Genomic DNA, 27716 nt, shown 5'->3' on the forward strand with positions numbered 1-27716 from the left:
GGGGCAGGTGGGGGCGGGCCCAGGTAGCAGGTTCGGCTGCGCGGGGGCCGGGCGTCGGAGGTAAATACTGGGGCGGTGGGCGCTGGGCGTCAGGACCGGTCCGGGACGCGGGCGAACCAGGCCGGGGAAGGGGCGCCGCCCCGCTGTCCGAGGTGAGTGAGCGAGGGGGCGGGTGAACCGGCGAGCGGTGGACAGCCGGGGCCTCTCGGGCGCCCCTCCCCGGCCCCTGGATGCCTCGGAGGGGCCGTGGCCGTGACCATCGGGCCCTCGGCGCTGCCCGTTAGCTGCCCCGGCCCCGAGCCGGTCCGGCCCGCGGGACACCGAGCCCGCTGACGTCAGCCCGGCTTCCCCTCGCCCGGGGCTTCCCCACCCCCCGGGCCTTCCCGAGAGGGCTCCCGAGTGGTGGTGGGCCCCTGGCCGCCCCGCCGGGACCCCCAGGGAAGACAGGACTTGGAGCGGGAGCCGCGCAGGAGCCCCTCTCCCCCTGGGACCCCGTGTTTACAAATGGGGAAACCGAGGCACGGGCCGCCGGCCGGCTCCTGACCGCCCGGGCTGGCCTCGGGAGCCCCCGGCTGTGCCATCCCCCTCGGCGGGGTGGCGCGTCTCGCATCTGTCGGTCCATAGGTGTCGGGGTGTCTGTGGCTTCCGTCCAGGAAGAGCAGCCGGGGTTCGGGCCTCGCTGATGGCGTGTTCTGCTTTTCCTTTCAGTTTCCCCGTTCCCAGGGAGAGGATGGTCTCTGCCCGGCCCGGGTTCTTTGGCTGACAGGTGCACCCCGTTGAATGAAACAAGGTACACTTTCCTTTTCCTTCCTGTTTACTATCATTTTTTTTTCAACCATCTGCTGAGCTGGGTCAGCTGCCCGGTTATTCACGTCCTTGGCATCTTTTCTGTCCCACCCCGTGGCCCTGGCATGATTTAGAGCGGTTGTCACCTTCCAGCCACCAAGCCTCACAGCCTCCCGGTCCCCATCATCCCTGCCCCCCCAGGGGACCTAGCTGAGGCGCATCCCCCCACCTTGCTGTCCCGTTCGGGCTAATGGGGATCTTCATAAGGTTGTCCCTTTTGCAGCCCTCGGCTCCCGGAGAAAACCCCAGGCCTCGAGAGAGGGTGGGTGTTCATTCACGTCTTGGTTTTTCCATCCACCCCCTCATGTCCCAAGTAGACTGAATGGCCCTAAGAATGCAGCTGCCAAGTTCCCACTGGGTGGTGGGTGGATTGAAACTAGAATATTAGCACTGGGACAAAATGGTTGGCTGGAAATCCTGGCGGAAGTTCAGGTACTATGAACGCCGACTACATCCAGAACGTTCTCTGCCGTTCGGGGACAGATTTTTACGGAGTTCTGGCGAAGGAGCCTCCTCCGGGGGGTGACTCTTGTGAAGAGCCGTGAAGACCAGGGCCCTGGTCGTATAAACCATCAGACGCTCAGCCGCAGCGGTTGCATGTGCCTGCGCCCTGCCTCGGCTGTGATTTCGTTTGCTTTGAGGAAGTCTTCCGTGCAAGACGAGAGAAAGGAGTAATTATCTTACTCATCAAACTGTTAATGTTTTGTTCTGACTGTCACACCACGTTTTTCAGTCTGTCGAGGTCTTTTCAATAGTTACGCGGAATCCATAGGCACCAGTCACCGCGCGAGAATCTAGGAAGCCAGTTTCAAATGAACCCCAAAGAAGTGGTTTTCGTAATTGTGAAATAGTCCTTATTTTTTTTTTTAAATAATATAACTAACAACGAGGAGGTGTAAACATTGGCCGTGACTTCATTATGAATTAGAGCTATTTTCCAGAGAATTAGGTAAAAATCATTAAAATACTCCCAGCTCCAGAATCTCTTTCTTTCTTTTTACCTGGAACAATAGTAAAAGGAGGGAATGGAATTTTGGTTTTCACTGTTATCGTTTGAGTTAACCAAGTCATTCATTCATTTTGCACGCCCTCAACGCCTGCCATATTGTCAGGCGCGGGTTGGGGGATCAGAAATACAAACGTGAAGGACCTGGGGAATTCACAGTCTGGAAGTTCACTCTAGTGCAAGCATGTCAAAGTTGAGGCCCGCGGGCCGCGTGCCTTGTTTATTTGGCCCGAGGTAGACTTTGAGTTTGACATGCTTGCTCTAGTGAGACCGCAGGAGTCCTTGTTTTTCTTCCATGAATTTCCAGGTGTGGGGGCCAGGTATGTTTTTTAACCTTATAAATCCCAGTTGTTTTAGGGACTGAACACTTGCCTGCTTGGGCCACAAGTTCATCCATGAGGAAGAGTAAAGCTGACTGTCTCTTTTCTCATCATCAAATCTCTCTATTTCAGTTCTTTAGCTGTTTGGGAATATAACAGCTTGTTGTTTTAATGAGAGATATTCTTTCTTAAAATGGTCATTATTCTAGCTATCCAGAAGCTTTTGGAAAACGTCCCATGGTCTTTTCTTTCTTTGGTCTTCACCCTGACCTTCTTCCCTCGGCCTTGTACGTTAGGGGCAGTATTTCAGCGTGGCCATTTTTATTCTGGCTTAGAGAGCCTCCTGAGGTTTTAGAGCAAGTCCCGATGGCTCAGGAGATGCAAACTGGTCTTGAATGAGATCTGTCTTTGTTTTCTTTAGTGAAGTTCTCTGGACAATTATAACCTGATAACCTGAGAATCAAAGTGGCGCAGTATGTTCTGGAGAGTTAACCACTATCAGTTTTTTGTTGCTAAGGCTGTTCAGTTGTACTAGGATTATCTTTAGAACAAGGTACTTCTGACCTGTAATATTTGCGTATAAAACTTCTTGATCACCTTTTTATTGCACTGATAGGAGACTGGTAAATATTTGCGTCTCCCAACCCTCATCTCAGTTTAATGACTTTGTTTTAATATAATTAAATTCTCCTTTACTCAGGACTCAGACTGTCAGCAAGCTCAGATAACCAGATATAGTTTCCAATCTTTGTGACCTTGAACTGTTTCTCATCTCGAATGTTGTCAAAAGCAAGGCCTTCTGTTCAATATGGTTTTGAGCTTAACTACATTTTGTATTCCAGTTCTTTGGTGATCTTCATTTAGTACCTACAGTAATTATCAGGCTGCTTGCAGTCCCTCAGTTCTTCAGCCTGAAATCAGTGCAATGGTATTTAGATGAACCAGTTGTGGCCTATTAACCCTCAAAGTGAAGTGTCCTATTAGAGGCGGTTAAGCAATGAGACCTGAAAGGCAGGCAGAGAACGCAAGTGAAGGCGGCCATCCTAGCTTACAAAGTCTGTATTTTTCAGGGTCCAACACTGAAAATACTAAAACACTAAAAATACTAAAACACTAAAAATACTAAACAAACGGACAGACCCCCTTCAGCGATAAAGAACTCACTGACTACATGACGCAAATCTTTCCACATCATCTCCAGTCAGTTTTCCCTGCTGGGGTGTCTTAAGACTTGATTGCTGTTCTACATACACCAGTGAAAGGAGAATGTTGGCATTATATTCTTTCTGACGAGACGGAAAGTCTCTTTATTGGCAGATTTCTGCAGTAATGCCGTTATATTGATCCGTTCAAGATCACGAAGCGCATCAGCGTGTATAACTCTAGACCACAGCTAAAGTTCCCCATTCAACTCTCTCTGATGATCAGTTGCAATGAAGAGAATCAATTTTTAATATGATAGTTCCTAACCTATTCTTTCTTAATGTATTCTCTCTGAAAGAAGAAAGACCACATGCTTTGTGGTTTTGGAGGATGCTTCTTAAATATTTTATAACTTTTGCTTTGGCTGCTCTAATCTTCTGCTGTGGAGTCTCGGCTGACGCGCACTGGTGCTAACGCAAGTTAGAAAGGCGGCACTGCCCCTTCTGGAGTTCGCTGTGAAACGTGGTTCGTGGTAACTCTTGTTAAAGTGTCCTCAGCCTTTTTAAACCAAAGCATTAAGTTCAATTTTACCAGGGACTGTGTCTTAAATGATTTGTAGAAAATACTTTCAATAAAATTCACTTAAAATATAGTATCCTAATGCAGTCACAGAGTAATTTAGTTCAGTCTTAGTAATAGTACATTGGCACTGATGGTTTTATTTTAAATTGGGACATGAATTGTTAAGCTAGGGAGCCAGTAGAGTAGGTGCTGTTGGCATATAGTAATTATTAAGACTCAAGAAGTCCTTAATTTTACTATTTGAAGGTATAATTTTTAGAAATTAAAAAAATTTCTTTTCAAAATAGAATTGCCATACTTAAAAAATTTTTGTGTGTTGGGGGGTGTGCCAAAATATCTGGATCCCTGTTACAGAGAACAGAAGAAGGGCTCACATTTCACAGGTTGCTGTTGGACCAGCTCAGCCCCTGGGAGCCACCCGGTGCCCATGCAGGTTAACATCCCACCACCTGGCTCCCGAGAGTGACTGGAAGCAGCAAGGCCGTGGCAGGAGGCCTGTGCACGCTGCAGGAGGCCGCGGGAGGTGGCTGGGGGCAAGGGACGACGGCCGTCTGTCCATCTGTAGAAGCAGACACAGCTCAGGCGCACGGCCTGAATAGGGCCTGCTCCGAAGCAGCAGACGCCTCTGCCCTTTGGGAGTCTCAGATCACCCTTTATGCTCATACGGGTAATTCGATGGGCAAGGAAAATAGTGCTATTTCCTTGTTGAATGAAGGCTTTGGGTGGCTGCTGGGGTCGCCCCTAGGGGTTTTGTTTATTTGGTGCCAAGATCCGGTGTCCACAGGTGTCTTATGTAAGTGGCAGATATAAATGGACGCTCTTCCTGCTGAAGTAGACAGCGCCCTCAAGTGGAATAAAGACAAACACATGATCAAAAAAGAAAAGGAAAAGGGAGAGAAGCAGCCATGCTCCCCGGCCCGGCCTCACCTTGTTGCGCAGACAGCTCAGTGCTGTTGCTGAGGGTGCGGACTCCCTGCCTCGCCCGGCTTGTAGAGGGGCGGGCTTTTGACTACTTATCGTTATAGATGCCTCGTTACCCTGCAGCGCATCCTAAAGGAAATGCTGTCCTGTGCATAGATGTGCCAGATTCCTTAATCATTAAGTGATGAAACCTAAAATCCGGTTCTTTAGTTTTAGGAGGGTTTGCGTTTTAATTCCAAGAACAAAAGGGTGAATATGATAGTGCTATCAGCTGCCACTGTTACCTGGGACAATGGAAATGGAGACCTGTCAGAGGGGAGGGAATAAATACCGTATGTAGACACCACAGAGCCCATTCATGCGACAGGGAATCGATCGGAACTATTGTTGGCAGTAAGACAATGAATTAAAATGATGGGTTAAAGTCCTAATTTGAATTAATGAAATTGTATGGTTTTTAATCATCAATTAGAGTTGAGTAGGCTATTTTAATTTCAAAAGATTAGTATACTTGAAACATTTAAAATGAAAATTGGAAACTGAAAATCATCTTTTGTGTATTCCTTTCTAGTATACACAGTTAGGTATAAAAACATGTATATTGCTACTATATGGCTATATTTCCTTGGTATGTAGTCCAAGTTTTGATGTCTGCAGAACTGATTTTTTTCAGATATCTTTAATATAATCAGAGTTGCTGTATCTGATGATTTTGATTGTGAGAAATTAAATGATAACTATGATTAATATGATTAACATTTGCCTACCGAATGTACAAGATAAGGAAATGAAACAGTCAGAGAGAAAATGTTCCGTTATCAAAATATGGCACATAGATAAATGAATTGTGGCTCAGGATGTGATTTTATGATACTTGATTGAGAAAAGATGTTGAACATAATAGTTATGATGGATAACTTTTTACATAAACTAGGTATACATACAGAAATAATAGTTTATTTGATTTATGTTATTTTTGTCCAAATACAGCAGCTATCCATTTACGTTAGGCAGTTTCTATTGAAAGTGCTACTTTTTAAAGTTTAGAAATGTAAGGATATGCCTATAGGGTCATCTTTTACTTAGAATTTGATTTTACAAACACCAGTGCCTTGAAAACAAACATTATTATATTGTCCTTGAAGATACTTTACAATCGGATCTCTTTAGTGAAATATGTAAAATTACAGTGCGTACAAATAATATGTCTTTTAACCGTTTTAGGTATTTTGGGGGGAATTTTATTTGTGGTGTCTTCCTGGTTGAGTGAGGTTTTAAAGCTTTTAACCTGAGTTCCGGCGCATGCAGAGCGAAGAGCTCCCTTCTGTCCTCCTCCAGGCTTTGTGTTTCCCTGTCATTCTGCAGCATGGACACCACGCTGCCCACACCATGCTTGCGGACGGCCAGTGAATTTATGTTTTGCGGTTTCGCCACAAACATCGTCGTTCCGCTTTTCTTGAGTTAATATTTTGGAGTTAATGTCACAATGAGTTCAGGCTTATGGGGCCAAGAAAAAGTTACTTCACCCTACTGGGAAGAGCGGATTTTCTACCTGCTCATCCAGGAATACAGCGTGACCGACAAGCAAACCCAGAAGGTCCTCAAAGTCCCCAAGGGGGCGATCGGGCAGTATGTCCAAGACCGCGCTGTGGGCCACTCCAGGGTCCCGTCGGCCAAAGGCAAGAAGAATCAGATCGGCTTGAGAATCCTGGAGCAGCCGCACGCGGTGCTCTTCGTGGACGAGAAGGACGTGGTGGAGATCAATGAGAAGCACACGGAGCTGCTCCTGGCCATCACCAACTGCGAGGAGAGGCTCGTCCTGCTGGACAGCAAAACCAGGTTGAGCAAGGGCCTCCACGTCGACGTGGGCAGCCGCGTGAAGGTGCAGCTGAGGCCCGGGGAGGAAAAGTTCCCCGGGGTCGTGCGCTTCCGGGGCCCCCTGCTAGCAGAGAGGACCGTGTCTGGAATATTCTTCGGAGTAGAGTTACTGGTGAGTGTGAGAGACCATGTTCGTGGGCCGTGTGTGTGTGTGTGTGTGTGTGTGTGTATCTGTATGCATGCATGCATTTTTCCCCTTTAAATACCAAATGTCTGCCCTTTCCAGAATTTTTACTGTTTATAATCCTGAGAATTTACTTCCTGGTGATAAATTGAGATGATGCCACAACTGATGTGTTGGAAGCTTTAAAAACAACTTCCTCCTGCAGTAGGAAATGCAAACAGATCATGCAGTTGTTGAAGACGTGCATATCTCAGAATTAAAAAAAAAGTTAGTATTGATTTCAGAGAGGAAGGGAGAGGGAGAGAGAGAGAAACATCAATGATGAGAGAGAATCATGGATCGGCTGCCTCCTGGGGATTGAGCCTGTGACCCTGGGCATGTGTCCTAAACAGGGAATTGAACCGTGACCTCCTGGTTCATGGGTTGATGTTCAACCACTGAGCTATACCAGCGAGGCAGAAATTTTAATATTGTCTGTGTTGAAAGGGAACTCTACTGATTGTACACTAATTAATCACATCAGAAAATGGTTAGTTATCTTGTGACATTACCATCTGTAGCTTTCTCAGCTTTTCTTACTGTGTGTTAGTAAGTGATGGAATTTGGAGAAAAGATTTTTTTCTGAATACATTGTGGCAACGTAAACTTGCTGATCGTTGTTCCTGTTAGTTATGTGAAAGTCATCTTGGAACTTCTTTCTACTGAAAAGAGAACCAAGAACTCGTGATAGGTTTTCAAAATGAATATCAATTCTTGAGAACTTAAATGTCGGTACATTTTTGACAGTCTTACAAATAGAATTTCAGGCCTTGTTTCTCCTTGATTTAATGGTCTAAAGCAGTGCGGGTGAAGCAGTGGGAGATCTGAATCCCAGCTATGCCGGTTACTAGCTGGGTTGCCAGGTTACTAACCAAGCTACTTCTATAAGTCGGCTTCCTCGCCTATCAAATAGCACCCAACTTACGGGGTTTTAGTGATACATCAATTCAGGACGTAGCATGCAGCTGGCACATAGTGTGTGCTCAATAAATGGAGCTCGCGTTACCGTTATTTTAAAGTCAAATTTTCTTTCTAAGACAATATTATTGCTCAAATGACAAGGTAGAATTCATCCTGCTCTCTCATAGTAGAATTACAATTTGAAATGAAGTAGTTTTATTTCAGCACCAGATACAGCTTCTTCCTTATTTTCTTAAAAACACCCTAAATTCAGTAGCAATGCTAATAATTCTGTTCCTTCTATGTGTCATTTAGAAATTTTTCAGTGATTTCCCGGAACTCCCCAGAGCGGATATTTTTTTCTTACGGGTTATCTCTGTCTATCTGTTTGTCTGTCGATCGATCGATCTATCTTTTTTCCTTTAAAAATAACCACAAAAAACCAGGAAGAAGGTCGTGGCCAGGGCTTCACGGACGGGGTCTACCAGGGGAAGCAGCTCTTCCAGTGTGAGGAGGACTGCGGCGTGTTTGTGGCCTTGGACAAGCTAGAAGTCGTAGACGAGGATGACAACGGATTGGAAAGTGACTACGCAGGTCCAGGGGATGCAGCGCCGATGGATTTCCCTCCTCTGGAAATAAACTCGAGGGTTTCTCTGAAAATCGGAGAAGGCTTAGAGTCTGGCACGGTTATCTTCTGTGGCACTTTGCCGGGAAAAGAAAACTTAGGCTATTTCGTTGGTGTGGACATGGTAAGTAAGAAGCTCTTGGGTTACATGATCTCCCTGGATATGGCTATTAGTTCTGTGACCCATTTAGGTGCCGATTAGATGCTTTGAATACCAGGTTTCAAATGGACTAATTTGGAGTAATGTAAAGAGCAGGTTCTAATTGATCGCTGGTAAAGGAGCATTGATATGGGACGGGAGACTAGATAGAGAATTGCATGTCCTCTTCTTATCAGTTTGAATAAACTAAAATGACATTTCCCGTCTTTAAATTTGCTGTATGATAGCTGACCAGTAGACAGAAAACACACCAAAATATATTACATAATACCTTATTTTTCTTTATTTTGAAAAGGTGGTGTGTTTTTTTTTTTTTTCGGGGGGGGGGGTTCTATTTCTCTTTCTTTAATATTTTGCAAAATTGTATTGGCTGGCCTGATTTTAATGAGTAGTGTAAAAATCACCCATGGAGAATACCTGGCTAGAGGAATAGCCCTTGCTCTAGAGGAAGAGACAATTGGAGTATTTTCTGACGATATAACTCACTCAAAAAAAAATTAAACAAAAATTTTTTACCGTGACAAAATACACATGACATACCATTTACCATCTTAACCATTTTCATGTGTCCAGGTCAGCGGCAGTAAGCACATCCACATTGCGCATACATCGCCCCATCCATCTCCAGAACTTTCTCGTCATCCCAAACTGGAACTCCATCCCCCTTAAACAGTAACTCCCCACACTCACTCCCTGCAGCCGGCGTTCCCTTGGTAACCTCTATTCTACTTCCTGTCTCCGGGAATTTGCCGATTCTAGGTACCTCGTAGTAGTGCGTCACACCGTGTTTGGTTTTTGTTTGTCTCTCTCATTTTTCATGTCCCCTACACCGCTATTTGTTAGTAATGGCACATTCCAATTCAGTGAGTTGAATGAGACCCATGGGATTCAGAGGAGGAGGAGAAAAGGCTGAGAACATTTGTGTCACAGATTGAAAATATGGACAAGAATTTGTTAGATATAAAGGAAGAAATTCATACAGAGTTCTGACACACTAGCCCAGCTGTGGGCAAACTACGGCCCACGGCCGGATCCGGCCCGTTTGAAATGAATAAAACTAAAAAAGAAAAAGACCGTCCCCTTTTATGTAATGATGTTTACTTTGAATTTATATTAGTTCACACAAACACTCCATCCATGCTTTTGTTCCGGCCCTCCGGTCCAGTTTAAGAACCCATTGTGGCCCTCGAGTCAGAAAGTTTGCCCATCCCTGCACTAGCCTGTGTGAGGAGCGGATGTGAGAAACAGACTCTGTACTCACAATGCTCGCGGCGATTACTCCTCCCTATTCAGGTGTGCTTGTTGGTGGGGTATGAATGCTGGGGCCTAAGTTTCTCTTATCCTGTGCTGGGAAATTCTAGGAAATTCCCCTCCACAGCCCTTAGACAAACATGACTGTGCTGTTTAGACCAACATTTAGTGGATATTTAACATGAACAAAGTTAGAGCCAGATCAAACCCGTGGGTCCCTCGGGAGAACTAACAGTTAAGCACGCCTTCACACCTTTCTTCTTTTTAAAAAAATACATTTTTATTGATTTCAGAGAGAGAGGAAGGGAGAGGGATAGAGAGATAGAAACATCAATGATGAGAAAGACTCATTGATCACCTGCCTCCTGCACGCCCCTACTGGGGATCGAGCCTGCAACCCCTGCATGTGCCCTGACCGGGAATCGACCCGGTGACCTCTTGGTTCCTGGTCCACACTCAACCACTGAGCCACATCAGCCGGGCCAAACCATTATTCTTTACATACTGAATATTAATTTAGAGGAAAGACGGTGAGCTGGGTGAAGGGAGGTTGGAGAAGGAGGGCAGCTGGTCAGTGGGTTCGTCTCCCTTTGCTTCAGGTCACTGGGGCCTCAAACTTGGCAAAAGCCGGGGAGGCCTTGCCCTCCTTAGCTGGCAGTCTGGGCCTCGCCTGGCTCACTGGGGCAGGCTGCCTAACGGTTAGACCCTCCCGCCCCCCGCCTCTCCCCTGCCTCTCCCCTGCCTGTGTCCGTGCTTGGCTGGCTGTGCGAGCATCCTTCTAACCCCTCTCGGGCATTCCTGGAAAGGCGCGTCCTGGCACCGCACTCTCCTCAGTTCCTCGTGTCCCGGTGGCATTTAGCGTGTCGTACACACGGGTGCTCAGCGTGGTTCTCTGGCTGGCCCAAAGAAACAGTTAACCGTGACAGTGTGAGCGGGTGGGGGAATCTTTTATGGAACCTGCAGGCTGTGATCTTGAAGTTGGTCTGTCACTTCACTTCCAGGATAACCCCATCGGCAACTGGGACGGCAGGTTCGACGGCGTGCCGCTCTGCAGCTTTGCGAGCGTGGAGAGCACGCTCCTCCTGCACATCAACGACATCATCCCAGGTCTGTGCCTTCCGTTTCCGGAGGAAGTGGGTGGCGTTGGAAGGATGTGCTTTGTTATGAGGGTGCAAATACAAGCTTCGAGGTGCATTGTTGGAGCTTTTATAAAATTGGGAATTGCTATTCAATAGACTGTGCTTTCTTACCCCCACATGAAAACAAGACGGACAGCGTTTTCTCTCCAAGGATATGTGAGCGCGGGTGCCATTCACCTTTCCTCACCTGTCCATTCTGCGTGTGTGTGTGTGTGTGTGTGCGTGTGTGTGCGTGTGTGTGTGTGGGGGGGGGACGGGGGGATTGTTTCTGATACCAGAGGAGTCAGAAATGTGATAAAGTGCTACCCGCTTAAGGGAGAGCCTGGTTGAAACTAGAAACCTAAGCAGAAGTTGGTCATTTAATCTAGTCTAATGGGCAGGGGCAAGGCGGGAGGCCCAGGTGGGCCCTGTCGGTTTGAGACGCTGTGATTGATCAGGCTTCCTGCCTCTGCAGTCGGCAATAGCTCACTCAGCTCTACGTCTTTAAAAAATCCCAACAGTCCTTTATTTCACCCAAACAAGTCGAACCTGATGGCCGCTGTCAGCTGTTGGGTACACCCCTCCCGGCGGCTGCCCCGCAGCACCGTCCTGCTCCTGGTAGATTTCCAGGCATCGCCAGCCCGCCGGTCAGATGCTCACTGTACACTGACAGGCGGCGGGCGGGCGACTTACTGAGCGTATGCCATCGGGATAAAATGCCAGGAGGCCTGCGTGCAGCAGCCACAAGTGCCCGAACCCCGAATTAGATGACTTAGACTCTTTTGCATTCTTGACAGACTTACCAGGTAGGTCTGAATTGTCCCCGTTTTGCTGATAAAAAACACGGGGGCTTAGATCGGGCCCGAGGGGACCACAATTGACCTGGGTGAAGTCCAGACCGGTCAGATCCGAAAGCTCCGTTCACGGGGCCTCCTCACTCCATCCTGTGTGTACACGTGGGCTGTGGAGACCAGCCTGGAAAAATATACTTCGCGGCCTCGCTCGTGTGCTCGAGATGCTGTTTCCATGGAGATGTATTTTGTCTCTAATTCTATGGAAGCTAAATTTTACTGGAACAAGGATGACAAGTGAGCAAGCGGTTTGTTTGCTCCCAGTGCTTTTCCATCTCTGCTAACTCTGACACAGAACACTGCGAGTCCCCCCTGGTCATCTCAGGCCTCGGCTTCTTCTGTAAACACGGAGGGGCCGACACTGGATGGTCCTGAGGGTCCTTCTGCCTGCACGGTCCGGCCTCCCTTTCCTGTTGGCTGACGGTGTGAAATGCTTGTTTGGCGGCGTTAGGAACGCTTTCTACGTTGGACTGGAGCTTTACGGCGAGAGCACATAGTTGGAGGCATTGAAGTGACAGCTGCTTCTCCGTTTTACTTTGGAAAGTCTGATACACTCTGACCTTGATTTCTCTGCAATCAGTTCTTACTTTCCTGTAAATGGGCTTTCTAGCGATTTCCCTGCTTCTCTTTGGAGCCCGGGTTGCACTCATAGGCGAGCATACATGTGGTCAGACTGTACCCAGGAATATTTAATTGACCTTCTCAAGCCTGTTTATGGAAAGAACATAATTTATGATCTGGTAAATCGCAGTGCTTTTTAATGGCGCGATACATGCTTATGTTCAGCAGGCAGTTTTGTAAAAGGCCATTCGTTCCTTCAAACACGGTCAGCCCGCACTCAGGCTTCCGGCGGGGGCTGAGGTCTAGTACGAACAAGGCATGAAGCTGCCCACTCGGAGCCTTCATCCCCCGAGTGCGGGCGGACGGGACGCAGTAGACACAGGGCCAGTTAGATGTGCGCGGTGGGGAGTGGGAAGCGAGGTGAGGGGAAGGCAGTGCTGGGCCTGGGCGGAGGGGCGGAAGGCGAGTACATTTTCTAGAAGTTGGAGCATTTAGCTGAGTTGTACTTGGGGTGTATTATCGTGTAGTAATTCCGCTTCAGAATACAGCACTGATTCTGACACTTTTGATGGCCTTTAATCATTTGTAAAACTATTGTGCAAATACTGCTTCTTTGTTGGGAAGAGCCTTTTGTTGCTCTGTCATTATTTGCTGGTTGTTTTTCTTCTGTGAGGGTTTGCTTTTACCATTAAAGATCGTGTTTTCCCGTTTCAGATAGCGTGACCTCGGAGAGGAGGCCTCCCAAGCTGGCGTTTGCATCAAGAGGCGCTGGGGACAAAGGTTCCTCCAGTCACAACAAACCAAAGGTGACAGGTATGGATGACCAGAGCGCAGTGCTCAGCTGTAACTGGGCGGCCGCCTGCCCTTGGCCTTGAGAAGAGGCTCAGGTGTTAGCCTGCCAGGCGGAGAGACTTGCTCCGTTCAGCTGGTTTTAGTCATTTCCTGACATTTTTTATGGATGGTGTTGACCAAGCCAAGGGTTCCAACCCATTTTGGTTGGAGAAGCGTTTCCGGCGAGGACCCGTGTCTTGCTGGTCCGTATCCGCTGGCTTCTGGAACTCCCTGCTCGCGACATTTGTACCTTGTTTAGAGGTGCAGCTGTACAAACGAATCATTCAGGGCGGGCAAACATAGTTCTGTAGTTGTGAGCGCGTGGAACACAGTTGATTCTTCTGTTATTGTTGATTAATGATGGCATTATTTGTCACCTGGACGACAGTGAGCTGTGTTTGCCCTCCCTGCATGTGGCTAAGATGCCACAGGGATAAGTACACTAGAGGCTAGCTGTGTGGCTCTCACTAACTAGATGTGCACAAATGAAATTCCAGGCTGCTAAGCAAACAGTTTGTTCCTCTTCCAGAAGCTCCCCCAAAATAGATGCGGAGTTCTTAGCTCTTTCTGTCAGCTGCCACATATTTCATAGATGTATGGATGGTAGTTACATAAGCTGAAGAGCTCATTTAAAAAGCTGTAAGAACTTTTGCTAACTCCGAAGTGGGTTAGGGGAAGAATATTTTCTCCTCGGTCACCTAGTGAACAAAACTATTTTGGCTCATTTGAAGGAAATTGTGCTTGAGAAATATTTTATCTGACGTTGGACCTTGGGATACTTAGAATGAAACAGACTGTATAGGTGATAGTATTCTTTGTGCTAACCTTTAGGTCTAGATACGGTGGCTCAAACACGTGGCCCTCACTTACATAAATAGCCTAAGTATTCTCGTAAGACGTGTTGCTTATGTTGCAGCAGACCTGGCTGTAGGCATAAGCGCGGAGCTGGCTGCTGTGAATGGAGGGAAAGCCAGGTGTTGTCTGGTTGCTGGCATCTGCAGCAGCCCTCTCGGTGCTGGGGCGGGTCCTGTCTTAAATGTCTGAGGCATAGCAACACCTACCCTTTCTGACGGCGAGTGAATCTACGATGTAGGAAATAGCGCAGCTTCACTCTCTCCGGAACCAGAGACTCTCAGCCAGGAATCCGCTGCCCAACGGTTCCAAATGCTTAAACCTTGAATTTTTAAAACTGAATTTGTTCAACATTTGAAGGTTCCCTCCTTCTGAGAGCAACTCTTCTAAATATTAGAGGCTAAATCTGTGAGCCCACGGGTTTGGCAGATGAAATTGGGGAATGGTGATGTTGACATTCGGATATAAGCCAGTACATGAGATGATTAAAAAACATTTTCTAAAAGCAGTTTGTTTAAAAATGTATATGGTTTTCTTTAAACTTACTTGTTTCCCCTCCTACGTTGAGTCTTGGTTGGAAGAGTCTTTCAGGTTCTTCCAAAATGGTTACCAGAGTTTGAAAAGCCGCCGGCGCTGCTGAAGCCGGGTCCGTGGGCATCGATGGGCTGTGTACAGAGTTAACACCACGCGCGTGTTTATTTCAGCGATGGAAACGCTTCCACACCAGATTGCCTTTGTGTTTAAAAGGAGCTTTTCTTGTTCCATAGGCTCTACCTCAGACCCTGGAAGTAGAAACCGATCGGAATTATTTTATACCTTAAATGGGTCTTCTGTGGACTCACAGCTGCCACCCAAGTCAAAAAACACGTGGTACATCGATGAAGGTAATCCCAGCCTTACTCAGCAGAGAGGAATGGCGTCGCCACCCAGAGCTGCAGTTTGGGGAAACTGAATGAGTAATATTGCTGAACTGAAATATTGTGCACAGCTTGAACTGCACGGCTGAGATTGGTAAAACTTTTAGAAAATGTATTAGCCGCTGTTCTCTTGGCCCAGCGGACCTGCGGGTAGCAGGTCTCTAGAATCAGTGAGTCATTTAAAGACCTCTCCATCGGGTCTTCGTCTCTTTAACACACGCCCTTTGAAAACCCTTCCTTCCCGTGGTTCTGGGCCATCGTGTTCTCCTGGTTCCTCCTTTTCTTCGTCTGTTCAACACGTGTGTTTGGGTGCTTACCATGTGCCAGGCATTCTTCTTGGCGCCGGGGTTACATGTGAGAAATAGGCTTGGTCCTCGCCCTGGCGGTGTTTACGATCAGGTTGTTAAAGTAGATCAGGGTGGTCAGCGATCAGACGCAGGTAGAGTTGCAGCGGTGGGGACGGGGGAGGTGCGTGGCTGTGCGTGAGGCCTGACTTGACTTGGGGCTCAGGCTGTTTCCCCAGGAAGTGACAGGCGCTAGATTCACCGAGCGGTGCGGTGGGTGAAGGGAAGCGTGAGGAGGGCCTTGCAGGCGGAGGGAACAGCGTGTGGGAAGCTTCGTGGGCAATGGAGCCTGGGGTTCAAGGGCGAAAGAGCCAGAGCAGCCAGAACAGAGGGGCCTAACTCTCCTGGGAAGGCACCAGGCCCAGGGCACGTGAGGCCTGGCCCTAGTGGAAGGCACAGGAAGCCCCAGAAGGGCTTGCAGCGAGGCGTGACCCGACCAGGCTTCCGTTTTGAAAGGCTCACCCTTGCTGCAGCGTGGGCAGGGGTCGGAGCAGGCGTGTGTGAACGCCTGGGTCCGGGATGGCTGCTGGGGCTCGGTCCTGGATGGTGGGAGCGGGGGCGGGGCTGCTGGGGAAGAGCTGGGAGCGGGTGGCTCTGAGCCATGTGGGAGGGAGTTGACAGGACTCCCGGAGAGTCTGGGCGTGAGAGCTGAGGAGGAGAGATGTCGTGCCGACTCCGTGGTTTCTGGTTTGCACCCTTGGGTGATTGTGGAGGAAGGCGAGGGGTTGCTTTTGACTCTGAGGGTTGGAGGGCCTTTTAGACTCCAGGGGTGACTTGTCACACAGCCAGTTGGAGATACAGATCTGGGGCTTCGAAGAGAGGGACGAGCTGGAGAGATGGAGCTGTAGGCTGCCTTCATGCATGTGGCGATCGAAGTCCCAGGATAGTGTCGTAAGGAGAGAGTGGATGGAGGGTGCGGGCGAAGGCTGAGCCTCGAGGAATTTAATGACTGGAAGGTATCATTCTCTCCACTCTCTCCTCTGAGCCTCCAGCATCTTTAATTTAATCTTTCTCTTCTGTGTTTTTTTTTTAAATTAGAGTTCTGTAAGTTTGCATATGTAGACTCCTAGTTCTGCATATTTTGAGCTTTATATACAAGGAATTGGACTGTATGTATCTGTGTAGTTTCCCTTCTCAACATCAGGTCCGTAAGATTCCTCCCAGTTCTGGTGATGAGTATAATTTTTCATCGCCGCATAGTATTCCATCCCATTAGGTTTCTTCTTTTTGCCTTTTTTTTTTTTTTTTTTTTTTTTTTTTACTGATTTATAGACCTTTTCTAAATTCCAATCCTTTGTCAGATACAAGGATGGAAGAAATTTCTCCTTGTTTGGGCTCATATTTTCAGTCACTGTGATGCCTCTTACTGAACAAGCAGCTCTTCATTTTCACGTGACCATGTTTGTCCGTCTTTTCCGTTGCTGTGTGTAGACCAGCGATGGCGAACCTTTTGAGCTCAGCGTGTCAGCATTTTGGAAAACCCCAACTGAACTCTGGTGCCGTGTCACATACAGAAATTTTTCATATTTGCAACCATAGCAAAACAAAGACTTACATTTGTGATATTTATTTTATATATTTAAATGCCATTTAACAAGGAAAAATCAACCAAAAAAATGAGTTCGCGTGTCGCCTCTGACACGTGTGTCACAGGTTCGCCATCACTGGTGTATACTCACATTTAAGACCTTTCTCTCCAACCTACCATCGTAAGAACACTCCCCTCCTGTCTCCCCAGAAGTCACAGGTTTGCCGTTCACGCTGTTTCTGAGCCACTGGGAGTGACTTCGGGTGGAGCGTGGGTGACTGGTGGTCCGCACTACGCTCCTCCTTCCCCACCGGCCGCAGTGCCGCCGGCAGCTTTCGGCTTCGGGTCTCTCTACTGTGTTTTCTCCCTCATTCATTTCTGTTTTTATTCAAAATTTCCTTTTCACTACTTTTTGGTTCTTCTGGCTTCTTCAGTTGTATGCTGAGGTCATTGATATCATCTTTCTTTTTTCTAAAATAAATGATTAAGTCCGTACATTTCCTTGAAGGTCTGACTTTAGACATGCCCCACGGATGTTGGTTTTCTCTGTCTTTTTCTTTACTTTAAACACTTACACCAGTTTCCTTTGGTCCATTTGTTACAGAGAAGCATCTTTCTTAAATGTCGTGGCGTCTTTTGTGGTGGTTTCTACCGTCACTGCGCCATGGACAGGGAGGAGAACCCGTCCCACCCTGATCAATACTAGATGTTTATGGATTGGACAGCGGGGTGGCGTTTACTGGGGTGGAAACGGGGAGGCGGGCGGAGGCTGAAGACGTGGTGAGGAGACATGGGGGCTGTGTGCGGTGACGGCCCGCCAGGGGGCGGGCGGCAGTGGGGCCCCGTGTGCGGGCACCTGCGGGGCGGTGGGGCCTGCCTACCACCCTGCGATGCGCTCCTCTAACCGAGAACGCCTCTCTGTAGTTGCCGAGGACTCTGCCAAGTCGCTTACGGAGCTGCCTCCAGAGCTGGGACAGGCGTCGCCCCCTCTGCAGCCCCCGACCATGAACTCGCTGTCCAGCGAGAACCGATTCCACTCCTTACCCTTCAGCCTGACCAAGGTGCCCAATGCCAACGGCACCATCGGCCACAGCCCGCTCTCCCTGTCCGTCCAGTCGGTGATGGGCGAGCTGAACACCACGCCCGTCCCGGACAGCCCGCCCGTGGCCGCGTCCCCCGGGAGCTGCCACGGGCTGGAGGTGGGCTCGCTGGCGGAAGTCAAGGAGAACCCTCCTTTCTACGGGGTGATCCGCTGGATCGGGCAGCCGCCGGGCCTCAGCGACGTCCTCGCCGGGCTGGAGCTGGTAACGTCCCCGTCCGGAAGCGCCCCCTCTGCTAGCGGGACGGGCGGGTCTCCCCTGCTCCGCGCTTTGCTGAAATGTATGTTCAGTCACGTGAGAGCAGTTTTACTCCCGTGTCGCCTGACTTCCCCTGCCACCCAGTGACCTCTGGTCACCTGTTCCGAAGTGACAGCTGATCAGCGGCCGGGAGTGGATGTTTAGGCGCATTCTGTGAAACAGGACGCGAGGGAAGCAGCCCCTGATCAGCCCGTTTTCCTTCCCGGCCTCCCTCCCCAGTCAGCTCTAAGGTCCGCATCACTGGCTGTAGATTCATCCCCATTTTAAGAAATCTTTTGAGGTCTTCGCCAGAAGGAGAGGTTTTCCCTTTGGAGATTAGGAAAGTGTATCGCTTGACATTTCATAATCGGAAGAGGAGAATTGAGCGCGTTTAGCTTTATTTAGTTGGGGGTCTGTGGTATCTGCATGCTCGTTAATGCTGCTTTTGGGGGGGGAGTTGGTAAAATGAACAGCCTCTCCCCCCTTCCCCCTCCCCCCCCCACACGCGGAGTTTTAATGTTTTAGGAAAAGGTGCAGGAAGGTCAGTTAGCGGGGGAAGGTTCCACATGGATTCTGAGGGGACCAGTGAGGGCTTCGTGCCAGATTAAGGAGCGAATTTCTGAAATCGTTAGCTGTGGGCCGCAATGCTGATGAGCCAGCCTTTTCCGGAGGGGTCCTCAGTACAGGTGGGGTGCGGGGTTCCGGGAAAGGGCGCAGGCACACAGCCTTAGTTCTTGGCACGCTACCCCTGCACGAGGCAGTGAGGCCTGGGCCCATCTCTCCCCCAGGAGGACGAGTGCACGGGCTGCACAGATGGCACCTTCCGGGGCACCCGCTACTTCACCTGCGCCCTGAAGAAGGCCCTCTTCGTCAAGCTGAAGAGCTGCCGGCCCGACTCGAGGTTCGCGTCCCTGCAGCCGGTGTCCAACCAGATCGAGCGCTGCAACTCCCTAGGTACCTTCCCTCCCTGCGTCTGCAGGGCCGGTCTGACCTCAGCCGCGGGCAGGAGACGGCGGGGCCGTGGCAGGCGGCGGGGCCGTGGCAGGCGGCGGGGGCCGTGGCAGGCGGCGGGGGCCGTGGCAGGCGGCGGGGGCCGTGGCAGGCGGCGGGGCCGTGGCAGGCGGCGGGGCCGTGGCAGGCGGCGGGGCCGTGACAGATGTGTGCCTTACAGCCTTCATCAGGCCTCTGAAGCGGTCAGAGTTGTTGCCTGGTGTGTAAGGAAGCTACAGTTATCCTAAGCGGGGACGTTTAAGGAAAGGAAAAGCCAGGCAAACGCGTTGGAGACTTAGGAAGTGAAAATCGTGGGATTTATTTCTGTCTTCCCGTGGACGACAGGCATGTGGTTTTCAACAGCCCGGGAGGTAGATGTGTGCGTTTGGGGCACGACTCCCTGCTCAGCCTCGTTCCGGGGCGTCGGTGAGCGTGTGCTGTCAGCAGTGCACGAGTCCGCGCCTGGCACGCAGGCAGCGCTCACAGCGGCGGCTCAGCGGGCTCCACGCAGGGCGGAGCGCGTCCCCGTGGCGGCGGCGGCTCCCGGGCCGCCCCTCCCGGGTGACCGTGGGGAGCATTCCGGGGCCAGGCAGGCCGCGCAGGAAAACCCTCCTAGAAACGCTTCTCATGCGGCTGAGATAGAACCTCGGAATTTCTGTTTCTTTTCCACCTTGAAAGGACACATCTTCAGACAATGAAGTATTTGGGGAACAAAATACCTTGCGTGGCAGCTGCTTTTTCGCATTAACTCCTTCGTATTCTGCAGCGATTTCTAACTTGTGGAGGCAGTGAGGCTGGAAATGCGCAGTAACAGTAACCCCGACCTACCCTTACCTTAGCTTTGAGCTGAGAAACAAATTTTGCCTCAAAATACAAAGGAGTATTTTAAGTGCAGACATATACAGGGAAGCCTGTGGCCAGAGTCTAAAAGAATGACCGTTTCCACTCTGTTTTCTTCTTTTCAGCCTTCGGAGGCTACCTGAGTGAGGTCGTGGAAGAGAATACCCCACCGAGAATGGAAAAGGAGGGCTTGGAGATCATGATGGGCAAGAAGAAAGGCATCCAGGGCCATTACAACTCTTGTTACCTGGACTCGACCTTATTCTGGTACGTTCACAGTGAACCCCGGAGGAATAGAGCGCCCTGGGCAGTGAGTGAGTGTGTGTGTGTGTGTGTGTGTGTGTGTGTGTGAGAGAGAGAGAGAGAGAGAGAGAGAGAGGGAGAGAGGGAGAGACTGCTCACTGCCTTTGCGTAGAGCGACTGGGTGTCGCACCTGAGACGGAGGGAGGCTTGCGTTTCATTATGTGCGGCCTGTACTCCCTGGGAGCCGTGCTTTGGGACCCGTATCATGGAAAGCACGGATTTCTCCTGTTTGTTCCCCAGACGCGGCGGCTTGTTCTTCACATCCTCTTCAGGGTGTGTTTCTCGAAATGGTAGTGGGTTTTCAGCGCGAGGACAAATCCTGTCTGTGTTTTGCAGCTTGTTTGCCTTCAGTTCCGTTCTGGACACCGTGCTGCTTAGGCCCAAGGACAAGGACGACGTGGAGTATTACAGCGAGACGCAGGAGCTGCTGCGGACGGAGATCGTCAACCCGCTGCGGATGTGAGTAGGCCGTTGTTGCTGCCTGAGCGCGGCGTCCTAGCGGCTGTTTCTTGGTAAAGTTACTAGTTTCCGCCTGGTTTTTATTTAATACGAAATGGGTGGGATTTATTTTCTTGATGGAGTTTTAATGATGTGGGTAGCCTTTGGTCCTGGTACTGCCTCTGCTCATGTAACTTTGGATCTGGCCGAGGTGTGGCATGCAGCGTGTGTCCCGGAGCGTGGGCCCAGTGGGGGACGGCGCCACGGGCAGCAAGGCAGGAGGCTCCTCTCTCCTCACAGAACCGAGTGCAGCCGCGGCAGTCACTGTGCCTCTCAGTCCAAATGATCCTCCGGCTGCTTAAGCCTGATTTCATTGGGGAGGAAAGGAGCCAAGGGGAGTTTTATTGGTTGGGTAGTGAGTGCTCGTGCATTCTTTATCTCTGCAGCCGACATATAGTGAGCACCTAGCACTTAACATAAAAAATTTAAAAAAGATCAGCCAGGTCTGAGTGGCCCTTGGGCAGCCCACAGCGGCCCCTCGCGTCTCTTCTGCAGCCGCTGGAGTAAGAGTTTGTCGTGGATGGACGGTGTGGAATGCACCCTGTGCTCAGACAGACATGAGCGAAAGTGTCACATGACGATGGCGGGTTTGAGAGCACATTTTAGATTTTCAGTGTCTTAGCACCACCCTTTGCCCTGCCTCCTGGTGGCTGTCTCACGCTTTAATACTAAAAGGACGCTCTCTCTCTCTCAAAGTTACATATTCAGTTCTATAAAGTTAGCTCTGATTTCTTAAGCAAATAGCATTAACCAGTCATCATAAAATCAAAGTATTTTTTTTTTGTATTAGTATGTGGTAGTTATTTTTAGGGTATAATAGTGTCTGAGATAATTCTCATTCCAGATTCTTAACTTTTCAAACTCACCCCCGTAAAGCAATAAAAATGAAAAAAAATTAGCCTGTAAGTGTATTTTTCAAAATAATTGTCTAGCCTATTGATTTATGACATGCTGAAGTTATATAAAGAATTTGTGATTATCAAAATATGTTCTATGAATTGAATGTGTGTGCCAGTATTAATTCATATTTTTACTAACATAGATATGGATATGTGTGTGCCACAAAGATTATGAAACTGAGGAAAATACTTGAAAAAGTTGGGGCTGCGTCAGGATTTACCTCTGAAGAGAAAGGTGACTGTCTTCCCTCCCAGGACCTGCCCTAAGATGACCTGGCGCCCTGCCACGTGACGGCCCTGCAGCGCGGGGAGGAGGTTTTAAACAGACACGTCCGTGCGGTGTACAATTGTCTCCCCTTTTATTTTTAATTTTTATTATTTTTTAAATATATACTTTTATTGATTTCAGAGAGGAAGGGAGAGGAGAGGGAGATAAAAACACTAACGATGAGAGAGAATCATTGATCGGCTGCCTCCTGCACATCCCACACTGGGGATCAAGCCCGCAACCCAGCATGTGCCCTGACCAGGAATTGAACCTTGACCTCCTGGTTTGTAGGTCGACGCTCAACCACTGAGCCACGCCGGCCGGACTGCTCCCCCTTTTAAAATGCTGTCTCTCTTCTAAAGGGAGTGGCAATATGGAAGAGAGGGCTCCGTGAGCAGCGGGCGGGCTGTAGGCAGGCGGTGGGTATCCGGGAGTGTTCCTTCCCAGCGTTCCCATCCAGGGCCCATTGGACCCCTCTCCCCGGGAGGGTGGTCGGCTCAGCCACACCGTCCCATGGAGCCTCCTGCCGCCAAGGGTGACGTTACGGTCAGAGTCAGCGTTTTGTCTGTTCGTGGCTGCTGGCTTTCCTCCGAGATGCAGCTCCTGACTCTGAACGTGCTCACAGCATGTTGGAACTAGCGGTAATGCTTAGAGACTTGGTAATTATTTAAGTGTCAGGAAAATACAAGGCCGTACTTCAGGCTTCATTCCACTGACCTGAAACCCCTCAAAAGAAATTAAAATTATGTCATCATGCGTGAATGATTATACCTTTTCAAATGCAAGAATATCATAACAAAGTTAGAACTTAATATTTTATCATATCCTTTGTATTTTTAGTTAGGAAACCATGAGAACTGTGCTTTCAATTGAAATAAGATTGACTTTGAAACTGGATTCAGTATAGGTAGATGGCTGTTATAGAAAATGGAATGATTTAAAAGTTTGGCAGGGACTTATTTGATATTTTATTTTCTCCTAGATCCTGAAGAATTCTTGAATATCTTGTTTCATCATATTTTAAGGGTGGAACCATTGTTAAAAATAAGGTAACGTTCATGTTTTTATAGATGCCCTGGAAAAGAAACATCTTGTCCCCTCTGCCATCGGCTGCTGACGAGGCCCTCAGGGGTTACGTCACATCCGTGCGTTAGGGTCTCCACGGGCTCCGTCCCACAGGCCCATTAATTCCCACCGTCGTCTTCTCTGCAGCACTAACTTCTTCACTCAGGGACGCATTGAATAAAAACAGAATCCCGAGACCTGGACGAATGGATGGCTGGGGAGAGAGACGTTTAGTTATTTTATCTAAGTTACTGCCTTTGCCCCGTTGGTCTGATGTCGGAAGTTGCACCATCAAATGCGTAGTTTTCTGTTCTCCGACACTATTAGAGCCATTCACGTTGTGATGTAAGCATTTCACAAGGAAACTCTGGGGTTTTCTTTCAGGTCAGCAGGTCAAAAAGTACAAGATTGTTACTTCTATCAAATTTTTATGGAAAAAAATGAGAAAGTTGGCGTTCCTACAATCCAACAGCTGCTGGAATGGTCTTTCATCAACAGCAGCCTGAAGTTCGCAGAGGTCAGTGGGCGTGGCTGGTGTTTTATAGGGAAGTTCTGACCGGGAGTCAAACCCTGACCTCCTGGTTCACAGGTCGGCGCTCAGCCCCTGAGCCCCGCAGGCCGGGCGCGCAGGGAAAGTTCCCCAGCGCTTTGATTCTAAAACACTCCCCTTTCCAGGCCCCGTCATGCCTGATCATCCAGATGCCTCGCTTTGGGAAGGACTTTAAGCTGTTTAAGAAGATCTTCCCTTCCCTGGAGCTGAACATCACAGACCTGCTGGAGGACAGTGAGTGGGAACGCTGTGTGCTCTGCTGGCTCCTCAGAGAGTCCGCAGGGCGCCCTCCACTGCGGGGGGAGCGGGTGCAGGCCTTCCGCAGGCCTCCATGTCTGTGCCGCCGGGAGTGCGCGGCGAGAGTGCATTCTGAGAACATTGCCAGAGATGCCATGTGTATTTTCACGCGCACAGGTTCCCTGGTGCCTGAGTAAGAGTTAGAAGCAATTTGCATGTGACCAAGGGGCGAGCTGTTAAATGAATTACAGTGTATCCGTCCTGTGTTAGAAGACCCGTTGTGTGAAAGTGATGATGTGACGTTAAGTAAAAGGTCATGTCGATATTTTGTAAAGAAGAGCTATAAACACACACACACACAGCATTGTACATATGCAGATGTAAAGGCTGGAGAAAGGAGCTGTGAACACACACACACACACACACACACAGCATTGTATACGTGCAGATATAAAGGCTCGGGGAAAGGAGCTGTGGACACACACACACACACACACACAGCATTGTACATATGCAGATGTAAAGGCTGGAGAAAGGAGCTGTGGACACACACACACACACACACACACACACAGCATTGTACATATGCAGATGTAAAGGCTGGAGAAAGGAGCTGTGGACACACACACACACACACACACAGAATTGTACACATGCAGATATAAAGGCTCGGGGAAAGGAGTTGTGGACACACACACACACACACACACAGCATTATACACGTGCAGATGTAAAGGCTGGGGAAAGGAGCTGTGGGCACACACACACACACACAGCACTGTACACGTGCAGATGTAAAGGCGGGAGAAAGGAGCTGTGGACACACACACACACACACACACACACACAGAGCATTGTACACGTGCAGATGTAAAGGCCGGGGAAAGGAGCTGTGGGCACAGGAGCTGTGGACGTGCGAGGCGGGAGGATGGAGCCGTGCCCGTGCTGTGCCAGTGGCCTCTCTCGCTCACTGAAGCGGGATGCTGTCAGCTTACCTGTGCCGCCTGCATCGGTGAAAGTCCTTCAATAGACTCTTCATAGTTCGGGGAAGCGCCCTAGAACATATTAATTTAAAAAATTGTCATTTGGTCAGAGAAATTTTTAAAGTTATCCTGAATCCATGGAAATCCAATTTAAAGCTTAAGGGGGTGGGGAGGGAGAGCCTGTTTTGAGCTTAAGGTTTTAATCTTTTTCATGAAAGAGTGCATTTTAAAGGCCCCCCCCCCCGCCCCAGCCCCCCGACAGTGCCGCATCTGCGGAGGGCTGGCCGTGTACGAGTGCCGCGAGTGCTACGAGGACCCCGACATCGCGGCCGGGACCATCAAGCAGTTCTGCAAGGACTGCAACACCCAGGTGAGCCCCCCGCGGCCGCACGCACTCCGCAGGCGGCGGGCTCGGAGGAGTTCTCGACTCATCACGAGCGCCCGCAAGTTCACGGTCAGGGGGCCGGGTGCCTGCCCGTGTGCACCTGGCAGACTCCCGTGAGGACTGGGTTGCGGGCCCGGGAGGAGTCAGGCGAGGGAGTGGAGCCATCACCAGCCTCCCTGAGCCCGGCTCGTGCTGCTCCGTGTAGGTGCACCTGCACCCCAAGAGGCTGAACCACAAGTTTAACCCGGTGTCCCTGCCCAAAGACCTGCCCGACCGGGAGTGGCGGCACAGCTGCGTCCCCTGCCAGACGATGGAGCTGTTCGCCGTGCTCTGCATCGAGACCAGCCACTACGTGGCCTTCGTCAAGTACGGCCGGGACGACTCCGCCTGGCTCTTCTTCGACAGCATGGCCGACCGGGATGGTAACCACTACTCTCAGCTCCCGTGGGGCTGCGTCCCGTCCGCAGGGACAGTGTGGGGAGGCCCCCAGGGACAGTGGGTGACAGCATGGCCGACCGGGACGGTAACCGCTCACTCTCAGCTCCCGTGGGGCTGCGTCCCGTCCGCGGGGACAGTGTGGGGAGGCCCCCAGGGACAGCGGGTGACAGCATGGCCGACCGGGACGGTAACCGCTCACTCTCAGCTCCCGTGGGGCTGCGTCCCGTCCGCGGGGACAGTGTGGGGAGGCCCCCAGGGACAGCGGGCAACAGCATGGCCGACTGGGACGGTAGCCACTACTCTCAGCTCCTGTGGGGCCGCGTCCGTGGGGACAGTGTGGGGAGGCCCCAGGGACAGCGGGTGAGGGTCTGAGGCCTGGGCTGCACTCGCGGCCCTGCTGCTAAAGGGCGATGCTGTGCTGCCCCCCAGGCAGGGGCGCCCCTGACGGAAGACCCTGAGCTTCTGTCAGCCGAGGGGCTTCCTTCGCAGCTTCGTCCTCTCGGGGCCCAGGCTCCTCATTTCTGCACGAGCCTGGTCGCCGGGTGTTGAGGGCCCCGGGCCAGGCTCTGTGGGAAGGATATGGGGGTGCGGGAGCAGTTACATGGAAGGAGAGAGAGTGCTCATTCCACTAGATCGCCCCCCGCCCCCTGCAGGGTCATGACAAGGGGCGTGCGTGTCGGGCAGCTGAGCGCTGTGCGTCTGTCTGTATCATTATCGCCCACTGAGCACAGGGGGCGCGGGGAGGCGGGTGTGGGCTTTGCTCAGGCTGTGTCCTCTCGCCAGTTTTCTTCACTCTTGGCCCCAGAATCCCTTCAGAAATAAAACAAAATGATAACACCGTTGAGAGCAAAAGAGGCTTTAACTTCTAGGAATCAGAAGTGAAGTCAGTCCAGATGCTGGCAGTTCCCCCTCCCTGGGCTGCAGGTGTGAGATGGCGCGGGCGGCGGGCAGCAGCGGGTGGAGAACTTGACCCTGAGCCGCGCTCTTCCTGTCCACAGGTGGTCAGAACGGCTTCAACATCCCTCAGGTGACCCCGTGCCCTGAGGTCCGGGAGTACCTGAAGATGTCGCCGGAGGACCTGCACTCCCTGGACACGCGGCGCATCCAGGGCTGTGCGCGCAGGCTGCTGTGCGACGCGTACATGTGCATGTACCAGAGCCCCACCATGAGCCTGTACAAGTAGCGGCAGGTGCAGAGCCGCCCCGACGGCCTGCCGTGCGCCCGGGGCTCCGCCCGCGTCCCTGGCGGCAGGGGGGGTCGCCGTGGGAGGACCCGCCAGAGAAGAGCTGCTCTGTTCCTGGAGTCTCTGATGAGAAGCGTGTGCACGCCGGCGTTTAAGATCTAAATGAAGTTATTAAAGCGGAAGCTTTAAGTCCAGTGCGGTGATCACGTGATGTCTTTGGAAGCACATCGTCCTACTTGTGCCCGTTTCAGACCTCTTCTCGTCCACCGAGAATGTAAATAAACGTGTCTTCTTTACGGACCAAGGATATGAAATCGCTGTCCTTTGTAGCTAACGGTTGCCGTGAGGAAGAAATGTTTGGTGTTGTTAAGAGACGGCTTTCCATCGGCTATTAAAGTTGTGTTGAGTTGATGCGTGCGTTTTTTTTCGGGCTGATCGATCGGCCCGTCGCCTCGGCGTCCCCGTCAGCGCCCCGTGCTGCTGAAGGGGTCGGAACAGTGCCACCTCCCCAGGTGGGGCGGTCCTGTTTGTTCTGGGGTTGACATACATGAGTGGTTCTGTCACAAAGCGTCCATTTTTGAGTGACGTTCATGGGGGACTAGCGTGTACAGCCGTCGGCGCTCCTCAGCGTGGCGACTGGCTGCCGGCAGCGCTGTCCTGAGGCTGTTCTATGGCGTGGGGCACGGGTTATTCAAGGCCTGGAGTGACAGGTGTCACCCTGCACAGATCCGTGGCCATAGGAGATGAACTTGGCCTAAGGCGTGGCTCAGTGACACACCCTGGAGAGATGCATGAGGTACCCAACCTCTGCCACGCGAGTGGACTGCCCAGCGCTCGGGTCTGATCACCGGGCAGCCTGCCCCTCACCGTGTTCAGCTGATCTCAGTTGAAGTAAGGACAGTTTTATTTACACGGTAGCAGCAGCTTTATCCTCCCGATTAAA

The 27716-nt window shown here is 50.5% G+C and overlaps 1 protein-coding gene across 2 annotated transcripts; it reads left to right on the top strand.

The window, feature by feature from the left end:
- Nucleotides 1-27184, top strand: CYLD (CYLD lysine 63 deubiquitinase). 2 transcript variants are annotated; one of them, XM_081108547.1, is made up of 18 exons: nt 1-152; nt 709-790; nt 6157-6808; nt 8206-8508; nt 10797-10902; nt 13040-13138; nt 14776-14892; nt 17722-18101; nt 18923-19088; nt 20090-20231; nt 20604-20726; nt 21808-21899; nt 22915-22981; nt 23382-23514; nt 23673-23781; nt 25019-25137; nt 25358-25574; nt 26589-27184. In XM_081108547.1, exons 3-18 carry the CDS (start codon nt 6305-6307, stop codon nt 26771-26773), a joined length of 2862 nt encoding a protein of 953 aa, XP_080964673.1. In that variant the 5' UTR covers nt 1-152; nt 709-790; nt 6157-6304; the 3' UTR covers nt 26774-27184. The 2 variants fall into 2 exon arrangements, with proteins under 2 accessions (XP_080964673.1, XP_080964672.1); XM_081108546.1 differs by having other exon boundaries at nt 6184-6808.
- The last annotated feature ends 532 nt before the right edge of the window (nt 27185-27716 follow it).

The sequence above is a fragment of the Myotis nattereri genome (genome assembly GCF_964212035.1).
Source record: "Myotis nattereri genome assembly, chromosome: 15".
Classification (NCBI taxonomy): domain Eukaryota; kingdom Metazoa; phylum Chordata; class Mammalia; order Chiroptera; family Vespertilionidae; genus Myotis; species Myotis nattereri.

Bases quoted from the DNA above. Each gene is read 5' to 3' on its own strand.
- CYLD (XM_081108547.1), top strand. From the start codon at position 6,305: ATGAGTTCAGGCTTATGGGGCCAAGAAAAAGTTACTTCACCCTACTGG. The intron at 6,809-8,205 runs GTGAGTGTGAGA...ACAAAAAACCAG, and splicing joins TCTTCGGAGTAGAGTTACTG to GAAGAAGGTCGTGGCCAGGG. The intron at 22,982-23,381 runs GTAACGTTCATG...GTTTTCTTTCAG, and splicing joins GAACCATTGTTAAAAATAAG to GTCAGCAGGTCAAAAAGTAC.